The following is an 18,433-nucleotide window of genomic DNA, read 5'->3' on the forward strand; positions in this document are numbered from 1 at the left end:
ATTCATTTTTATAGACCAGTGGAGACAGTCAAAGACCAAATGACTATTTCACAAATGAGAAAGACAATGACGCAGGTATATATAAAAAAAATCTAATTTATTTTAAAACTGATCTGAAAACACATTGGTAAAAGTTGAAGATCTCATACAGGAATTCCAAAAAAAAACAAAAAAAAAAACATACTGTACAGCAGATCAATGTGTATGTGTAAGTACATCAGCAGCAATGTTCATACATTGTTGTCTGCTGGTGAGACTTCCACCACATTCATAATTAAAAACACACAAGTAAGAATTGCGTCGAAAAAGTTGGAAAAATACAGTACATAGATAGGTATAAAGGCATGAAGATACATGGATGAGTACAAAAGTTGCTCACATGTACTGGCTACAAATAAGTTTCTTCGTTGGTAAGCCTAGTCTTCACCACTCAGCAGCAAAAATAGAAAAGTGACTTTGGCATAGCAAACAGGAACACAGTCCACTTTAGGCTCATAGTCTCCTAACGTTTCGCTTGCTTTGAGCGCTTCCTGGAAGAAGTATGTCCTTCCTGCGACGACCAACAGACTTGCTGCCACACTCTCTAGAGCCGTGAAAAGCACACAAGCAGGCTGTGCAAAACTGGAAGCCGCAGTCAGCGCTGCTGCACACACCCTCCCCTTTCACTGAGTGACACCTTGCAGGATGCTGACATCGAGGGCAAGGTTTGAGGCTCTCGTCACTGAAGAGGGTTTTGGCAACCTGAAAGGAAAGCGAAAAATGAATGAAAATTACATCAAATAAATGTCAGCATTTCCTTCAATAAGGTTAATAAGAATCCCACTCCACCCTCCGATGAACAGCAATCAATACAATGACATTTTATCCCAACATGAAATATGGTCTAAATATTTAAAATAATATACAGTCTTACGGTTTTGAAACTCACTTCTAGAAACTTTTCGCGTTTGCTGCTGCTGCCTGAATGTAAAGCGCTGTGCTGTAACGGGGTTAAAGTGCCATTTCCTGACTGCGGGGTGCAGTAGCTGGAGGTCCTGGACTGGGCCTGAACAGTCTTGAGGGCCGACCTCTTGAGCACAGTCAGTCTGGTCTCAGCATCTGGGACATGGACAGAACCACCAAGCTATAGGACAACAGCACAAAGTTAGAAGATATCAACAATTTAATCAATGTTGACAAACTGGATGTTGGTGAAACAAATGTTACTTCGCAATGTGTCACGGGTCAGAAAACAGCACTGATCTCTATGAACTGAAACTCATTTGTACTGCTGACCTTCATGTGTTTTTACTTTGATAGCTGATGGAAAATACTTGCTTGAGTCAGAAGGCAAAGCAACAGTGCTGTACCCAACACCCATATACTGACATGAGAAGACATGAGAGAAAATCTCCTACCTCAAGAGCAGCCTCCACTTCACTCAGGTGAGTTCTTCTCTTAAAGCTTGCTCGCTTGTCCTGCTGGATGATTTCATTCCAGCTCTTGCACACCTGACCACACCTGTCAAACAAATACATGCATGAGACAAATACTTACTAGCCCGCATTGCACTGTTAATACTCACTATCTGTCCTCGACTACTTACCAAGTCTGGACTTGTCTGATCTGATTAATAGTCAGGCTCAGTCATTTAACAAACATTCAAAAAGGAAATTTATACAAGTTTTTGATAATAAATATTATTGAAAATATTTGATAACAAATATTATGAATGTTCTGTGAGTAATGAGAGCCGACTTTGTTGAAAACATCAACTCCTCACCTGTAGATGCACTCGGCTGTCAGGTGGCCGAGTATGACAGCCAGGATATGCCTGAGGTTCCTCTTCATCAGTTCTGTGAGTATGTCCACTTTCCCCAGACCCATCTTCCTACCGATCAGCCCTGCCAATGGCATAGTGGTCCTGAACGTCACCGGGGTCTCAGCAAGTGCTGCTGTGGACTTCAGCTGCTCCTTCAGGCTCGGACTTTGGCCAACAAACATCTGGGCCTTCTGCTGGCACATGGCGTGAACCAGCTGCAGGGCTGGTGTCAGAGAGAGATTTACTGGGGTTGTCCTGAGAGGAGTTGCATCTGGATTAGCAGGGGCTGTGCTAAAAGGTGTCATGTTTTCTGGCTTGGCTGTAGTTGCTCTTAGCGGGGTGGCATAGTCTTGTTTTGCAGAGGCCAAACCATCAGAGGTCGTGGTATTACCACATTTAATAGAGAGGACCCTGCGAGGGGTGGCACTGTCAGCAAAAACCTCATCTTCTTTAGAACAGCTGTGGTGTTGACGTTCATGCTTTCTGTCCGTCAGGTCTTCCTCAGACTGAGAGCCCCCTTCTTTAAGTGTAGAAAGCCTGTTCTGACGCTGCAAAAGGGAGCGCCGTTTTGCCTCTGCCAGATTTGGGGTTTTACAGTTCCCTCTGGGGGCAGAGAGCAGCAGCTCCTGGAAAGAGCCGTCATGGTCCACCGAGGAGTCTTGGGATTTATCAAGGGCTAGAGAACTGAAACCACTGTCTTCACACACAGACCTGTTGGGGGGTTAGGAGGGAGTTAATTCAGACTTGGTTTCAAATTAACATAGGGAACATTGTTTATTCATTCATTATTTATTCATTCATCAGTTGGGAAAATTTACTACTAAATTTCGAAAACCAAATGTCAAAAAAAGCCCGTACCTGATGTATTTGGGTGTATGTGAGGATGACGGTGTGCACAAGACACTTGAGCTGTCATATAGGTCATTTGTCACACCGCTGACTGGTGACTGAGAGTTCTCCTTAGATGAGGCAGGCTTGAATTTGCTTAAGCGTGGAGTCTCAACATTAAGTTGATCAGAGGCAGAAATGCTTGCACAAAAATCTGCATCTGAGAGTGAAACTTGCCTCGCTAAACTGGAAAGGGGAGCAGAGTTGAGTTTACCATCTTCAAGAGTGGAGGTCCTCATCTGAGAGAAGAGGAGACGACGTTTCCTTCCAGATAATTGCAGGTCCCGCTCCAATTTTAAAGTGCTTGATGCCAAAGCCCCCGTCACAGTGTCAAGAGAGTCAAACGACACACTGAGCCAGTGCTCAGACCTCACACTTACAGAAGATTCAGGCCTACTGGTGCATGGTGATCTTGTTTTGTCAGTTTTGACATCCACAGCAGGTTTGAACATGAGATGTCTGTGTCGCAGTGAGCCATCTCTCTTGTAACCTTTAGGAGTTTCACACCAGCTAACTGCTGATGGCCACTGTACCTCCCTAGAGTCTTTGCCCAAATACCTGACTGATTCTCTGGTCCTCTCCTTAGGTGTGACAGAAAGCCTGAGGTTCTCTTTAGGTGTTTCATTGAAGTCTACTGAAGACAAAGATCTACAGGAGTCCGCTCCACTAATGCTCTGCGGACTGTGGAACAAACCTGAGTAGCCGCTGTCAGAACAGTCGTAACAGTGCTGGCCTTTGCAGCTGTCATGGTAGGCTTTTGACTCAGGAGTGCACTGCATTTTCCTGATGATGTCAACTGACCTGTGGACAAAAGAAAAGCAGTAAATAAAACTCCTAGAAGAAAACTAACAAACACGGCATTGAGTATCCATGACAGCATTGGGCTTGGAGGGGGTTAGAAATGGTAAGACTCACTTGTTTGTTGATTAATTGTCAGAATTGTGCATCTTTAGTTTTTCTGTTTGTATTTTCTGAGTCAATTAATAAAAAAAACCTTTAAAAATTGAGTGGGGAATTAAATTATCTAGTCAAACCTTAAATTATGAGCTTAACTAAACAGAGAACAATATTACACCAGACAGCACAAGCTAAGCTATCTAAATGTGATCTGTTCTTGCTAAGTCTTATTTCTAGGTGCAGTCAAGTTGGACTCACTTTGCAGTAAGAGATGAGGCAGGTGATGGGTGTAGGTATGTCTTTTCGTCTTGCGCAGTGCAGCTTAGCGGTTTGTAAAAGGAGTCAGCTGGTTCAACACCAAACATTCTCAGCTGTTTCATGAGCGTTGCTATGAGAACGCGTGATGCCGCTACAAAGCGAGCTGTAGCCGCCAAAACAACCGAGCCCGACCCTTTGCTCACCGCACACCTAGAGGTCATGTATGCTACTCTCTAAAGGGTTAACATGTGAAAGTTAATGGAGATAACTGAAGGTTTATTTATAGGCTTGGTCTCAGTTTCATGACTAAGTAAGGAGGCCGAAAACAATCATGTTAACGTGCACATAGAAAGCACAAGATGTTACCCATATGGATTTAGAAAGTACTATATCATCTGCACTTTAGACTAAGCTAACGCTAAAGGTCTTCATTTTAGATACAAAACAAACTCATCTTTGTTTGAGCAATTAGCATGATGTGAAAACACCTGTGTCACTGCTTGAGTGGTCTAACGTTAGTCTATTGTACGGAGAGATTCGTCGACCTAAAGATCAGATTGCTTATTTTTACTCTAATATACATACATGTCATTATGTTAACTCTTCAATTGACGAGTTAATGTCGAGTTAAAGTACGTGGGTGGTGGCTTGTAAGATACATCGTTAAATAGCTCAGTTTTTAACCGTGTCTCCATGCAGTAACGTTAAATAAGATAGTCCCCAACGAGCTGTCATAAATTGCATTGAACCATAGTATTTGACATTAAACAAGTAATTGAAAAAAAATACTTACTTCAAGAAAACACTGGGCTAATGGCGTAGACTGTCTGCAGTGTTGTTAGGCCTCAGCTTGCGGCCCTCGTCCTTGTTTGTGTCCGCTACATGTTCATTTACGGCCACGTTTTCAAATTTGGAGCCCAACGTTGAGTGTGTCACGTGTTTCCGCTACGGCGTGTCGCTGGGCTTCCGTGTGTAGTTACCATAGTAACAGTCCCTGCTTTACAGACGAGCGTTCAGAACCAAAGCGCAGCAGGTAAAGTTTCCTTAAGTTTACACAATTAACATTAAGTTAGGTGAATATCACCGTTGTCAGCTGAGAGGAACACTGCAATTTCTCATACGAAAATTATTCTGTTCTGTCGAATGTATAACGTTTCATCACAGTCAGTCTCTTAAAAATGGTGTTAACGCTAGCTAAATTACCATTAACCATTACATTACCATCAGCTAACTTTATTTGCCTAGCAAAAGTTATATATCATTCAAAGCACGAAGATAACTATTGACATAATAGTCTGTTTGACATAGTTTAATAAGCTGAAATTCTTCTCACTCAGCCATGAGTGCAGATGCACTTTTCTCCCTTCAAAGCCAGTCCACCTCCGTTGACTACAGTGGGAAGGTTCCTGTGGAGCACCTGGACTATGATTACATTAAAAAATGCAAAGATGTGAAATACCTGGAGAAGATCTTGAGACTACTGAGGTAAAAATTGTGTGAGCTGTAGGTGAGATGTGGCGAAACTGTTTTGATATATGTATAAAACTCTCCCTAGTTAAATAAATCACTCACCCACACATCAAGTTAATTCATTCATCATTCCATCATCATGGCAAAATGTAATACTGGAGTACATACAGTAATTATCACCAATTTTCCAAAGGGTAATAGAGCACAATAACACAATACAGCCTGATGAGCTTGACTGACAATATTGCTAGGAATTCAGGCTTTCAGAAGATATTGTCTTATTTCCTGCAAAGGTCTGGCGATGAGGGTATTTATCCTCATTTGATCAAGTTCTGTGAGAGTCACCTGGAGAAACTGGACCCTAGGAGCCGAGCTCTCAGGAAGGAAAACCCTGTGGCCACAGCAGCCAGCATCCCTGTAGAGGAGTGGAGCCATATTGTTGATGAGTTGAAGGTATGCTACACATTGTAGTGTGTTTATTTTATAAATCCTGCTTACTGCCCTCTGTTCTTTTATGTGGCTGTTTCTTTGAAAATTAGTCAGAAGCATTTTAATATTGTATATTTTCTTCTTTACAGACTTGGGAAGAAGAAACCAGAAAGATAGAGAATTTGCTAGAACAGCAGCCAATGTTTGATGATTGTGTGAAAGAAAATATGCCACCTATAAGAGGGTCAAAGTGCTCTGTTCCACTTATCCAGGTAAAACTCACCTCCTATCATGTACATAACCATGTACTGTATATCTACGTATGGAAGATCACAAAAAATTAAAAATTCTTTTCAAATCACAGAATTCAGATCCAAAAGAAAAGAGGAATCCCTCAAAACGTGCTCTCCCACGAGATTATCAAGAATGGGACAAGTGAGTCATTTTGTCTCTTCATTTGTCTATTATACTCAGAAGAAAGAACACATTGTTTCAGCAGCTGCAGGCAGGGTATCTGACAGATTCCCTGTGCATGTTACTTTGGCCTCAGCTAAGCTTCTTTAATTATTCCACAGTTGAACTGTCGCAACCTCTACAGCATCCTTTAACTAAATCTTTCACTCTATTTCTAGGTTTGACGTGGACAAAGAATGTGAAAGAATTGATGGGAACATTGTGAGAAATGATCAACCTGCCAAAGTCAGGACTAAAGTGGATACCTCATGTAATGGATTATCTATAGTATCTCATATTTATTATGTGGTCGTTGACAAGCAAAGAGTGTAGTTTAGTTGTGTGGGATATACTGTATGTGTAAAATGTGTGGTCTCTGTAATACATCCAGTGCTGACACAACAGGAGAAGCTCATCCTGGCAAACCGTGAAAAGGACAAAGGCAATGAAGCATTCAGAGCAAACGATTATGAGGAGGCAGTAACATACTATTCCAGGTCAGACTCTTAAAATAACTTATTGATTATACAAAGCATTTTACATCTCTGAAGGAGATTATATCTTCATGTCTGGCATTTTATTAGACTGCTGTCTTTCATTGAAATCCAATTTCATTCCCATTTACAATGCCTCCGAGTGTTTATCCATTAACCTCATTGTAAATAAAGGCCTATTTTATTTTTGACCTTCAATTACAGGAGTCTTTCCATTATGTCAACTGTGGCTGCGTACAACAACAGAGCCCAAGCAGAAATCAATCTCAAGCACTGGAACAATGCCATGAAGGACAGCCAGAGAGTACTGGAACTGGAACCAGGCAACATGAAAGGTGCTTTTTTTTTTACGTAGCGCTTTATCAAAGATGAAACAGAAATATGATTTTTACTTATTCTTCATTACTTCTGTGAAACCAATTTTTTTGAAGGGATGTTGTCTTGTCACATACCACATCTCTAACTCTACAACACAGTCGTGGATAGTAGCATCAATGTGTGTCAGGTATATATGTAGTTTATTTCCTTATCCTCAGCCCTGCTACGTCGTGCCACTGTCCATAAGCACGTGGGCAACTTCCAAATGGCTGCGGAAGATCTGAGGATGGTGCTGAGGGAAGAGCCGCACAATGCTGCAGCTACTGTAGGTAACTTAAGTACTGGTGCATGTCCACTAGGTGTCACTGTATTTGTGTGAGATCAGGCACTGAAAAAACAGACTGCAGCTGCAGCAGGTATTAATAAAATCATGTGCAGTCTATCATTGCTGTAAATGGAAAATGATGCAGCTCTTCAGAAGTCCTGTGTTAGAGGGTGGGCTCAGAATGTATTTTATTTAGTCATCATGTTTCACAATATTGTTTACACGGCATGTCTTTTAATTATGTATTAGGAATTGTAATGTAGGTAAATAGGGAAAAGGTGTTCCTCTTAGAATCACACACAGGTCATTCACTTTAACTCATTATCTGTAGATGATTGTGATATCAGTTTGTTTGTCACCTTTGCTGACTTGTGTTTAAAAGAAATGGGTCAGGTTCCTACTGTTGTGTAATCTTATGTGTAAATTTTTTGTGGTTCAGCAACTTCTGTCTGAAACTGAGAAGAGGATGAGAGAAACTCAACCAGGACAGCAAAGCAAAGGCAAAAAAATCCTCATCCAAGAAGTGGAAGAGGATGAGGAAGAGGACAACAGTAACAATGAGCCAAAAGCAGAGCAGACGGGTGAGATTTGTTTGAACGCCTCCAAAATCAATATCAATAATTGATTTACACACACACACACAGACTATAAACAAGCTAGTGCCCATTCATAATTCCCTGAATTCAGCCAGAAATCTATGTTCAATTTAAATGAACTTAAGCTACAGTAAGCTATATTTAACATAACATGAACAGTTTAGTAGGTATCATTAACCACAAAAATCAATCAATCATGTGTTGTGTATAACTCTGCATTTTTGTGGTAGTTTCAACATGTTAAGCCTGAAAATGGTTGTCGATATGTCAGTGCAGTGCATTGAGTAACGAGCCCTTAGTTACCAGTTGTAAGAATTGATTTAAAATTAAAAACTTAAAACAAAAGGAAGAACTAAGAGCAGCAAATCTATAGCTCTGTGGTAGGTAGACTGACTGAATTATATTGGTTTATAGAACCAAAAGAGCAGTTTCAGTCAGAGTTAAATATATAAGATGCACTTAATATTCAGTAGTTTGTGATCTCATCTGTATTTTTACACCACACTGTAGTCTATCTATATATTCATGCTTGATTTAGTCTCTATTGTAGATGCCTGGCTATGGATTTACTCTCTAATCCACTCTTTATTTATACAAATATCAGAGGTAGCTTCAGCATTTCTGGTAATAGAAAGGAAGTCATTTTGCCCACATACCACTCTTTCTGCTGTGCTATAGATAGAGGAAAAACCCCTTGTCCCTCTGGGTAACGTGACATACTATGTGTGCGTGTCTGTTATCCACCCTACCCCCACCCAGTACTTTCATAATTCACTGTTGAGAGTGGTTGCTTCCTGGAACTCCCTCTTTTAAGTGGCTCTGTGTCATGTGTGTCCCAACCCTCCCCCACTGTGATGTAACACTGACTACTTCCTGTGGGTGTGTTTTCCCCCCACTGTCTCTCTCTCTCTCTCTGTCACTCTCTCCCTCTCTGCCTCTCCCTCCCTCCCTCTCCTTTCTAGCTTGTCCGGTTGAACACAGCCAGCTTGTGGGAGGGGAGGAGAGCTCAGCTGCTCCTGTCGAAAGGGGAGACATGGGTAACGCGCAAAAGAAGCCCCACAGCAGAGGGGACGGGGGTCCACAAAGCGAGTCCAGCAACTCCCACCACGGACACTGGAGGAGCAAGGGAGGCAGCTCAGACAAGTACAAAGTCACGCAGGAGTCCAAGGAAAAGGTAGTCAATGGAACGGGCAAGAGGGGCTCGACAGCTTCGTTCCAGGCTGACCAAAGCAGCAGCAGCAGCAAGGGAAATACTGTTGGAGGAAATGCAGGAGAAACTGTCAACCTTGATGCCCCATGTGGAGCCCTGCCCCTGCCTCTGGCCCGGCTAAAGAATGAAGGGAACCTGCTGTTTAAAAACGGACAGTTTGCCGATGCACTGGAGAAATACTCACAAGCTATTCAAGGCTACACAGAGTCAGGTAGGGTTAAAGAGCACTCATGGTTGATGCTGTTGTTATTATTTTAATCTGAGGTGGTTGGTAGTTCAGTCACATGGTGTACAAAGAATGGGTTGACATATTGTATTGGAGAGAAGTAAACTGTGTGCCAACACATTTAGACTGACATTAGTGTGTTATAAGCAGGCTGTGAGGGCCTCTAAAGTTTAACTGACTGATGTTTCATAATCTGTCTCACCAAATTTTCAATAAATTTAGCTTCATGGTGTGTCCTGTACCTGACTGATACAATTGTACATCAAAGGTCATGACCTTGCAGTTAGAATGGCAGGTCTTCCATTTATCTCTTGTTGCTTTATCACACTGCAGGATATTACAAATCACCACAAAGTATTAAATGTGGATACCTAATCAGCAGAAAGATCTCTTCCATCAGCAGCCCTAATCAGTGCACATACAGTGTAGAAATGCTTATAAAGATTCAATAAGAGCTGTTCAGGAGTTTAAATTTTGGGATGTTGTTTTTGGTGTATTTAGTGACTTTGTCCCTGGAGCAATGCGTCACAATGTGGCTCTTGTGGTGTTCATGCACAGTGTTTCTGTTTTAGCTCCAGCCTGGCGCTAAGCCTCTCAGCTCAGGTCTGTCCAGGTCACATGACTGCTAACCACTCACTGTGAAATTGAATCTGTGGGACCGCAGCTATAATTCTCACAGGGAGGGAGAGAGTGAGGGATCGATCAATGGATGGAGGGAGAGAAACTGCTGCTTGTCAGGCTCACCCACCATCACACACACACACACACACACACACACACACACACACACACACACACCCTCTCTGTCTTCTCTGTGGACTGCCATAATGTACTCACTGCCCACTGTGCTGCTGGATATTAAATTGACTGGGCATCATCCAAGGTCCACCATATGACTGGTGAAGTGAAAGCTGCGGACAGACAGAGATGAGGATACACTGTGAACCCTTTTAAACCCACAACAACATGCAGCATGTCAGTACGTTGTCAAAAAGGGACATTTCAGACTCATTCTGACATTCTAACTGTCTTTTACAGCGTATCCAAGTTATGTTGTGTTCTCTAGACCTGTAACACACCGTACATGCTCTACTGTCACAGAAACCTCACTTGAGAAGCTGCTGAGACATCATCACACGCACTTTACTGTGTCATCATCCATAATCTAATTTCATCTGATGAGGTGGCATGCTAAGCTGACAGTATTTAGTGTAGTGGAAGAATGTTGCTCTGTATGTAACATATACTGTAGGCCTGTCTGGTTTGCCTTCCTCAGTTACAGTACACTGATAATGAAAATTGGAGTGAACTTCCTGTTTGGCAAGTGGAGAGAATAGCAAATATACTGTGCGTTGACTGCCTGAGCAAGTTATTGAACTTTCAGGAGAAAATATCTTGGAGGTAGTTTGACAAGCTTTTCCTCATTTTCCTTGTGCATTCCAACTAGTCAGCCCTGGAACCAAATGAGACATTTTATCTCATGATAACAAATCATAGTGCCACTTTAGTAAAATAGCAACACAGGGATACAGTGGTGTATTAGTGTAAGACAAGGTGATGCTTGTGTCCCAACAAAAAGTTTAAGATCTTTGGTTTAACCTGTGTGGACTCATACCTCAGGTGTTGAAATACATTGAATTGTTGCATTGTAAATGTACTGTATCAATCATTTAATTTATTAGTCTGAAGTGCAAGAAGAAGTTTACTACAGTTAGTATCTTCCCATTAAGTGGTTTTGAAAGTCATGCTTATAACGCTTATGCAAACAAAAAAAGTTCTTCATTTAGTAATTACAGAAACCAATTATTGCAACACACACCAAATCCTCCACTATAATCCGTGCTCTTACTGAGCAGAGCATCTGCATCAGGTCAGAACATGTTAAATGTCAGCAGCAACTTTGAATATTATAAGTGATTCATATGATAAATAAGCACCTTTTAAAGCCCCACTTCAGCCAGCCAAGAGGCTCTTTCAAGTCTATTTGAGATGACGCCACCTTATAGATATTCTGTGTAACAGTATAAGCAACATATACTGTTTCTAAGTGGTGTTTTGAAAGTGTGATTCATGTTATATTTGTGATATTTGTCTCTTTTTATACAGGGATTGATAGTCCAGAGGATCTATGTATTCTGTATTCTAACAGAGCAGCTTGCTACCTGAAAGATGGCAACAGTCAAGACTGCATACAGGACTGCACAAAGTAAGAGCATTTGTATACTGACCTTGTAATTATTTCTGTGTAAGTGGAGTGAGAATGTTAGCTGTGACCCAAATTTCACAATTACAACAAAAACCTTTTTATGGTTTCCTGTTTTTTTCAGCTTTATCATTTAGCATACCTCAGTAGCAGATCCCTATCAGTTTAAGAGGGGATTTGCACTGGGGTGTGCTGCAAGGGATTTTAGATTAATCTCTTTAGAAGTGGTTTTATAAGCAGCAAAGTCAGTATAACCTGAAGGAATCTCCCATGTGAAAGCTTCAGATTCAGCATAAGATTTTTACACCAACACACTCACATTTACATACTTACATACAACAACAGCACAAGACTGCAGCCACATGAAAATTTATCACCTATAGTGCTCAATCCAGAAGGACAGAACTTTCAGACACCAGAATCTATAGCAGAGGACCCAGACTTGATCCTTTGCTCTTGTCTCATTACATCTATTTATACCAACCAGAGCCCTGGAGCTGCAGCCATTCTCTCTCAAGCCCCTCCTGCGCCGGGCCATGGCTTATGAGTCTCTGGAGCGCTACCGTAAGGCCTACGTGGATTATAAGACTGTCCTGCAGATAGACATCAGCGTGCAAGCAGCACATGACAGTGTCAACAGGTATTGGTCTTCACCTCTCACTTCAGCTGAGAGGCTGCAGAGGAGCAGGGAGATGACGGCACTGAAACACAGAACTGACTGAATGGCTCAGACTTTAATGCTCACATTTTGAATGCTCTGATGGGCAAAACAAAGCCAACATTTGGCTGAATATTACAGTCATGACAGCGTTAATGACTGTTACTGCCTTTTATTTGTACTGAATAAGGCAGTTACTATGAAAGTATCAACTTTAATAATGAGTGACACATAATATTATTAGCTGATTTAAGATAAGGAAATAAGAGAAATTAGAGATTTTCTTGCTGTATCTGCCTTACACAAAATTCTTTCCATAATTTGAATCATTTTCTATATTGAAAATCAACCAAACAGAATCAAAAGAAAACAAATCAAATGTACAAAGTCTGATTAGCGGTTAACAGATTTAGCTGCTGTTGAAAAGCAGCTCCAGCTAGAGGCTAATTATGGCTCTCAGACTGCATGTCCTCTCTCTGTTACGCAATACGGAAACTCACCTGGCTGCTTTGTGTCCAGGAGTAGAACCAGTATTTGACCTTATAGAGTATCTACAAAACTAAACTTAGATGCTTGTTTAAAATAATACACCAAGCAGTTGAAAAGTCTCAAATGCATAAACCTTAAGGAGTAATTTTCTTTCAGTCTTTTCATGTCTTACTTGTCTGTGTGTGACTGTGTATGTGCATGTGTGTCAATATGTAACATCCATGTATTAAGTGATTTCTATCCTCCTCCAGGATCACCCGGATGCTGATTGATCAGGATGGTTCTGAGTGGAGAGAGAAGCTTCCGGACATTCCCCTGGTGCCTCTGTCAGCTCAGCAGCACCGCAGAGAGGAGCCACCCAGCGCTGAGGTCCTCCAGGCTCGAGCGGAGAAGGCCGCCAGGGATGCTGGTTTGTGTTTTTTTTTTTTTTTAAATCATAAGAACCTCTTCTAAGTTGTCTGTAGAAACATGTGATTACTCATGGTGTGAATTGGGGTTTGAAATATTTGTGCAATTAAATCTCAACATGTCACCGTGTGTCTCCTGTACAAATCCTTAAGCTTGATCTTAGTGAAACCTCTGTGAGGGAGGCATCAGGGTAAGATAGCCCTGTGCTCTCTAAAGCCCACGTTATGCCTGAGCAAGGAAACGCCCGTGTGAAAAGCCTCAGTGACAGAAGTGTTTTAAAAGTGTCTCTCCATAAAATTGTCATATATTGGACTACACAACAGTATATAAAATACTTAAAATTTGCTCCCCCTTGACCAACTACAGCAGCAAAATGATACCTAAACATGAATGCGTCAGTAATAATAATCCAATGACATATTATATAACAGTCACAGGGACCATTTTTTCTGCAATGAGCACTGTAACTGGTGATGGTAAGTAACATTTTTAATGCAGAACTTTTACTTGTTGAGTATATTTACATTGCAGTATTGCTACTTTTACAAAATAAAGTATCGCGATACTTCTTCTACCACTGCTTGACATCAACATTGAGGAATAAATGAGAATCAGCTCTAAATTTTGACCATTAAAACTTTCACTGTTCTGGTTTCTGTCACTGCCCCCTGAGAAATGAAGGAGATGTTAAAGGCCTAATTTTTGTATAAGTGAACGTGTCCCCTCTGTTCGCTGACCATGCAGTTTCTCCATTCCCATGGCTGTGTTACAGCTGTTATTTTTAAACTCTAATGAAAAGATAGACTGGCACAGTTTTTCCTCCCAGAAGACACTTTGCAGCAGATTGATTAGCCCTTAGTCCACACCGTGACTGATTGCTGACTTAACTTTCGTGCCTCACGTCCAGCAAGCCCAGCATTAATTTTGAGGATTTAAACCCCCGAGCATTACAACGCTGGCATAATTCCTTGTGTGAGGTTTTCTTAGACATAAAGGAAGTCAATTAAACTACATTGCAAATGTGTGGATTGAGTGTGGGTTCATTACTTAAACAGAAAGGCAAGAGTTGAGTTGCTCTTTTTGTGAATAAGCAATAACAAGTAATCATTTTATTTTGTCTTCCAGAAAGGAAAGCAGAAGTCCGTTTTACAGCTTTGAAGCAAGAAGGGAATGAGTTTGTGAAGAAGGGCCAATACCAGGATGCTCTGGGAAAGTATACTGAATGCCTTAAGCTAAAGCCAGAAGAGTGTGCTATCTACACCAACAGGTTAGACACTCACCCAAGCTTGAACAAACACACACTGCTGTGGTCTTTCACTTTCTGTTCCTCAATATTTTGTGACTAATACTCTGCAATACATTTTTTCACCTCTCATGATTTGTTGCCTTACAAAGCAGGGATGTCAGAAAACACAGAGAAAATCCAGTCATTCATTTGGTTAAATTAAGACAGACTGATCAATTATCCCCAGCTGTCATCTGTCAGGCGGCACATTGAGCTCTGTAGCTAATCCCAACCGGTCGTCTGTCTGTCAGTGGTAGTAAATTAGTTTGTATTGTTGGTAAGTTGGAACAGAGTGACTCAGGAAACAGCTGCTTGATTCGGCACTGTTTATCACTACTCCACTTATAGCCTCCACCATATTATCTTCCATCTAGAGAGAAACACAGTGATCACAGCACATGCAGCTTCATTCTCTGTCTCCCACTGCCCTCCCCTGCTTTCTTTTCACAATAGTAGGTAGATTGTTGATCGTGTTGCAGAGGAAACTGTGATGCTGACATGAATAATTTCCTATTGTGTATTTGCGTGTGGATGTTGAGGTCTGCTATGGAAAGAGCTTGTATGTACAGCCACACCAGAGCAAACACCTGAATGCCACCTCCACACAGCTGCTGAGACCCATCAGGCTAACACAACTGACAGTGAATGAAAAACAAGTGGAGAAGCTATTAGAGCAAATTTCAGAGATGCTAATTCTGTCTCTTGTCTCATCTATTTCATATTAAAATATGAAATAGAAAAATAATCATTTTCATTCCTTCAGCCTTTATTACTAAGTCTGATTCACAGGCGATGAGTCACAAACTCATGATACCTTTTAGTCATGCCTCAAATAAGATTAGCTGCTGGTGACAAAAATAAAAATCACAAGTGACGTGTGTGTATTTGTGTTTGCAGAGCCCTGTGCTACTTGAAGCTGGAAAGGTTTACTGACGCCAAGCAGGACTGTGATGCAGCACTGAAACTGGAGCCAACCAATAAGAAGGCCTTCTACAGACGAGCACTGGCCAATAAAGGCCTCAAGGTGAAGGGAGCTGACCATTAAACACTAATGCCTCTGAGGAATCTGCTCAGTTAACAGCTGTTTTGTGTCAAAGAGGGATTAAATTGAATTTGTCAAACCTTAAAATAATTCATCTCGTGTTTAAAAATGTCAGTTGCACATATTGGGTTCATAGACAAAGGCATTATTTCTCTGTAGAATTCACATATTAAGTGAGCCCTCACACATTTTCAATGCAATGATTGGCAACAGTCCTTTACGCACACAGAGGTTTTGTGTTTGTGTCAGCATCAGTATTGTCTGTTAATCCCTGCAACAGGACTACCTGGCGTGCAGCTCTGACCTGCAGGAGGTGCTGCAGCAGGACCCTAATGTGCAGGAGGCTGAGAAGGAGCTGGAGGAGGTCACAGTGCTGCTCAGACAGAGTCTGGCCAACGCCTCACCAGTCAAAACCAGGAAGATCGTCCCCATCACAGAGGTGAATGCACGTGCCATTTTTTGAATATTTCAAGCAGGGGCGGAGACAGACTGCCATCAACCCCCTGAATAGCACTGGACTGTGCAGTGATTTTGGTTTAGTGGCCATGGTCAGAAACACAGACTTTAAAAACTTGTAGCATTATGCATCTGCATCCAAGTTTGACAAAGTAAACATTAGGAATATATTTTAAAACTAAATTAAAGTTTATTGTGAGAGGGTTGGAAGAACCCACTGACAATTAACACCCAACTCTGTGTTTTAGCAGCTTTTAACCACTTTGAGATCATTATTTTGGTTTTCCAACAGCCGGATCGTACAATAGACTGTATGATTTTGTATCTCTGCTTTCCTCAACCTCACATATGAAACTGTAGGCATCTATTTCCAGCAAATAAGCTTAGACATCAATCAGAAGTCAATTGTACACTTCTTTCCCAGCAAGAAACAGTATTGTAAAGGATTGACAAGTGAAGAAAGTCTTCTCTTCAATATATGCAACTACAATGACCAGCACCCAGTGTGCATTCACTATTCAACTATTTCTATATAAGTTAAGAAAGTTGAGCATCTAGCAGCACATCTTTCAGGAGCTGTTGAAAATATTAGATTTAAGTGTATCAGCTCTGTGTCTGATGGATGTGACTGTGTTCTGTGTATCTCAATGCTTCTTGGGAGTTGTAGTTGTAGTATTTTTCTGTAGTCTTCTATAGATTTCTCACCTTACATTATTGTATCTACACAGTTTTCTACATTTGTAATAATCAGTAATAATATTCAGTAATAAAGCCCCCCTGCTGTCTTTTCTCTGTAAAACCACTTTTACAACCTCTGTTTATCTTCCTCCTCAGGTGGAGGGTGACGAGGAAACGTCAGCCGTTCCTAACCCAGACAGCAGCTGCAGAGAGGATGTCACCATCAACCTCCAGCCGACCAACGCATACGAGTTCGGCCAAGCATTAAACCTAGCTCACAGCAGCGGGAACATGGTGGCCTGCGCTGAGCTGCTGGCCTCCACAACTCCAGAGATGCTTCCACAGTTCCTCAGCACTCAGCTAGACGGACACACGCTCAGTTTCATCATGCAAGCACTGGACTCCCACCTCCTGGAGAAAGACCCCAACCAGGTCTACAAACACCTCAACCATCTGCACACTGCTGACAGGTTCTCGGTAAGAGAGTTTACTTTCCATTCAAACAAAGTTTTATAACTAACAAAAACCTTCAATATAAAAAGATATTTAAAGCAAAAATAGCTTGAGCTTTATTTATAAGTCACATATAAAAATCTCCTATCTCATAAATGATAATGTAGTTTCATAAGTAATCTGTCCTCTTTGTCCACAGCAGCTGAGGTTTGGGTGATAAATGATGATATGCTGTTTCTGCAGGTTGTACTGATGCTGCTGGAGAAGGACGAGCGTCGCCACATGACTCAGCTGTTCGAGCATCTGTCAGCTGTAGAGAGCACAGAGTTCACAAAGAACGATGTTCAGAACCTGGCCAACAAATACATCTGACCCTCCTGTCCCTGCTCCCTGCTGCATGAGCTGCTGCACCACTACAACTCTTGGATCTATGCAAAACACTGCACAAGAACTGAGAACACAAAGGCAGGAAGCTGCAGAATGTGCCCCAGAGCAATACAATGGAACTGAGTCACATTCACTTTACTGGTCTGTGCTGTAAATGATCTGACACTGTATGTTTGACTGACTGTATAAGGAATATATTTTTCTCTCCAGAACATTTTGCTATGCAGATTTACTTTTCTACCACCACTAAACATTTGCATTGTACAACAGGCAGACAATTGGGTACTATGGACCTATCACTTTAGTGTATTGATAAGTAGGGTCCAATGTACATTGTTACATAAGCCTACAGGCAAGTGTTTCCCCTACAGGCAGTTTTGTTTGCTCAGGACGGGCTTGTACTCCCCGCACTGAGCTCAGTTCTTCTGGTCCTTGAACCCTGTCAGTCCTTTGATAGTAGTCATTTGATAAATGAGCTGCTGTCAGAGCTACTCGGCGAACACCAGCCAAGATCAGAAATTATATTCAGTGCATGCTGAATATTAACTAGGAAAGGAGCAAGTGATGTAATTTGCTACTCAGCTACTCAGTCCTTACTGCGGGACAAAACCATAAGATAAAGTTACAGTTTTATTATGACTGTATGTACTGAATTATCTTCATGGAAGACATAGGCCTGCATGATATTATTGCTGTTCTGTGCAGTATGATAACAGTTGTCTGTTGAACTGATATCTACTGACAGTGTTGTAGGAGAAAATATCATTTGTAACCTTATATGACTCAGATGCTTTTTTTGTTTTTCAGCTATGCAATTAGATCTGCATTCTAATGTAAACTCACTCTTAAAGGCTGGTGTTTGTGTCTTTTCCATAAGGAGTGACATGAAGTCATTCACCCTATTTGTTTACCAAATTAGCCTGCCAGCCAACGCACATCTTCACATTCATCTTCAGCAGTTCAGACATGCAGATGTGTGACGCACCAGAGAGAAGCAGCAGCATCTTTA

The 18,433-nt window shown here is 41.4% G+C and overlaps 2 protein-coding genes across 3 annotated transcripts; one reads left to right on the top strand and one right to left on the bottom strand.

Moving 5' to 3' along the window:
• Positions 1–78: 78 nt before the first annotated feature.
• Positions 79–4,739, bottom strand: fbxo43 (F-box protein 43). Of its 2 annotated transcripts, none has more exons than XM_042424071.1 (6): positions 4,638–4,739; positions 2,660–3,490; positions 1,763–2,512; positions 1,398–1,500; positions 929–1,123; positions 79–741 (listed from the first exon to the last, which is right to left on the bottom strand). In XM_042424071.1, the coding sequence occupies exons 2-6, from the start codon at positions 3,466–3,468 to the stop codon at positions 493–495; spliced, it is 2,106 nt and encodes a 701-aa protein (XP_042280005.1). In that variant the 5' UTR covers positions 3,469–3,490; positions 4,638–4,739; the 3' UTR covers positions 79–492. The 2 variants fall into 2 exon arrangements, with proteins under 2 accessions (XP_042280005.1, XP_042280004.1); XM_042424070.1 differs by lacking the exon at positions 4,638–4,739 and adding an exon at positions 3,845–3,981.
• A 48-nt stretch (positions 4,740–4,787) lies between these two features.
• On the top strand, positions 4,788–18,274 carry LOC121905651 (sperm-associated antigen 1-like). The gene is made up of 19 exons (XM_042424069.1): positions 4,788–4,877; positions 5,182–5,329; positions 5,608–5,767; positions 5,893–6,015; positions 6,108–6,178; positions 6,376–6,467; positions 6,588–6,693; positions 6,895–7,025; positions 7,227–7,333; positions 7,773–7,914; positions 8,892–9,350; positions 11,472–11,571; positions 12,056–12,208; positions 12,967–13,124; positions 14,249–14,390; positions 15,306–15,432; positions 15,731–15,889; positions 16,741–17,061; positions 17,281–18,274. Exons 2-19 carry the CDS (start codon positions 5,184–5,186, stop codon positions 17,407–17,409), a joined length of 2,826 nt encoding a protein of 941 aa, XP_042280003.1. The 5' UTR covers positions 4,788–4,877; positions 5,182–5,183; the 3' UTR covers positions 17,410–18,274.
• The last annotated feature ends 159 nt before the right edge of the window (positions 18,275–18,433 follow it).

The sequence above is a fragment of the Thunnus maccoyii genome, chromosome 10, assembly GCF_910596095.1.
Source record: "Thunnus maccoyii chromosome 10, fThuMac1.1, whole genome shotgun sequence".
NCBI classification, from domain to species: domain Eukaryota; kingdom Metazoa; phylum Chordata; class Actinopteri; order Scombriformes; family Scombridae; genus Thunnus; species Thunnus maccoyii.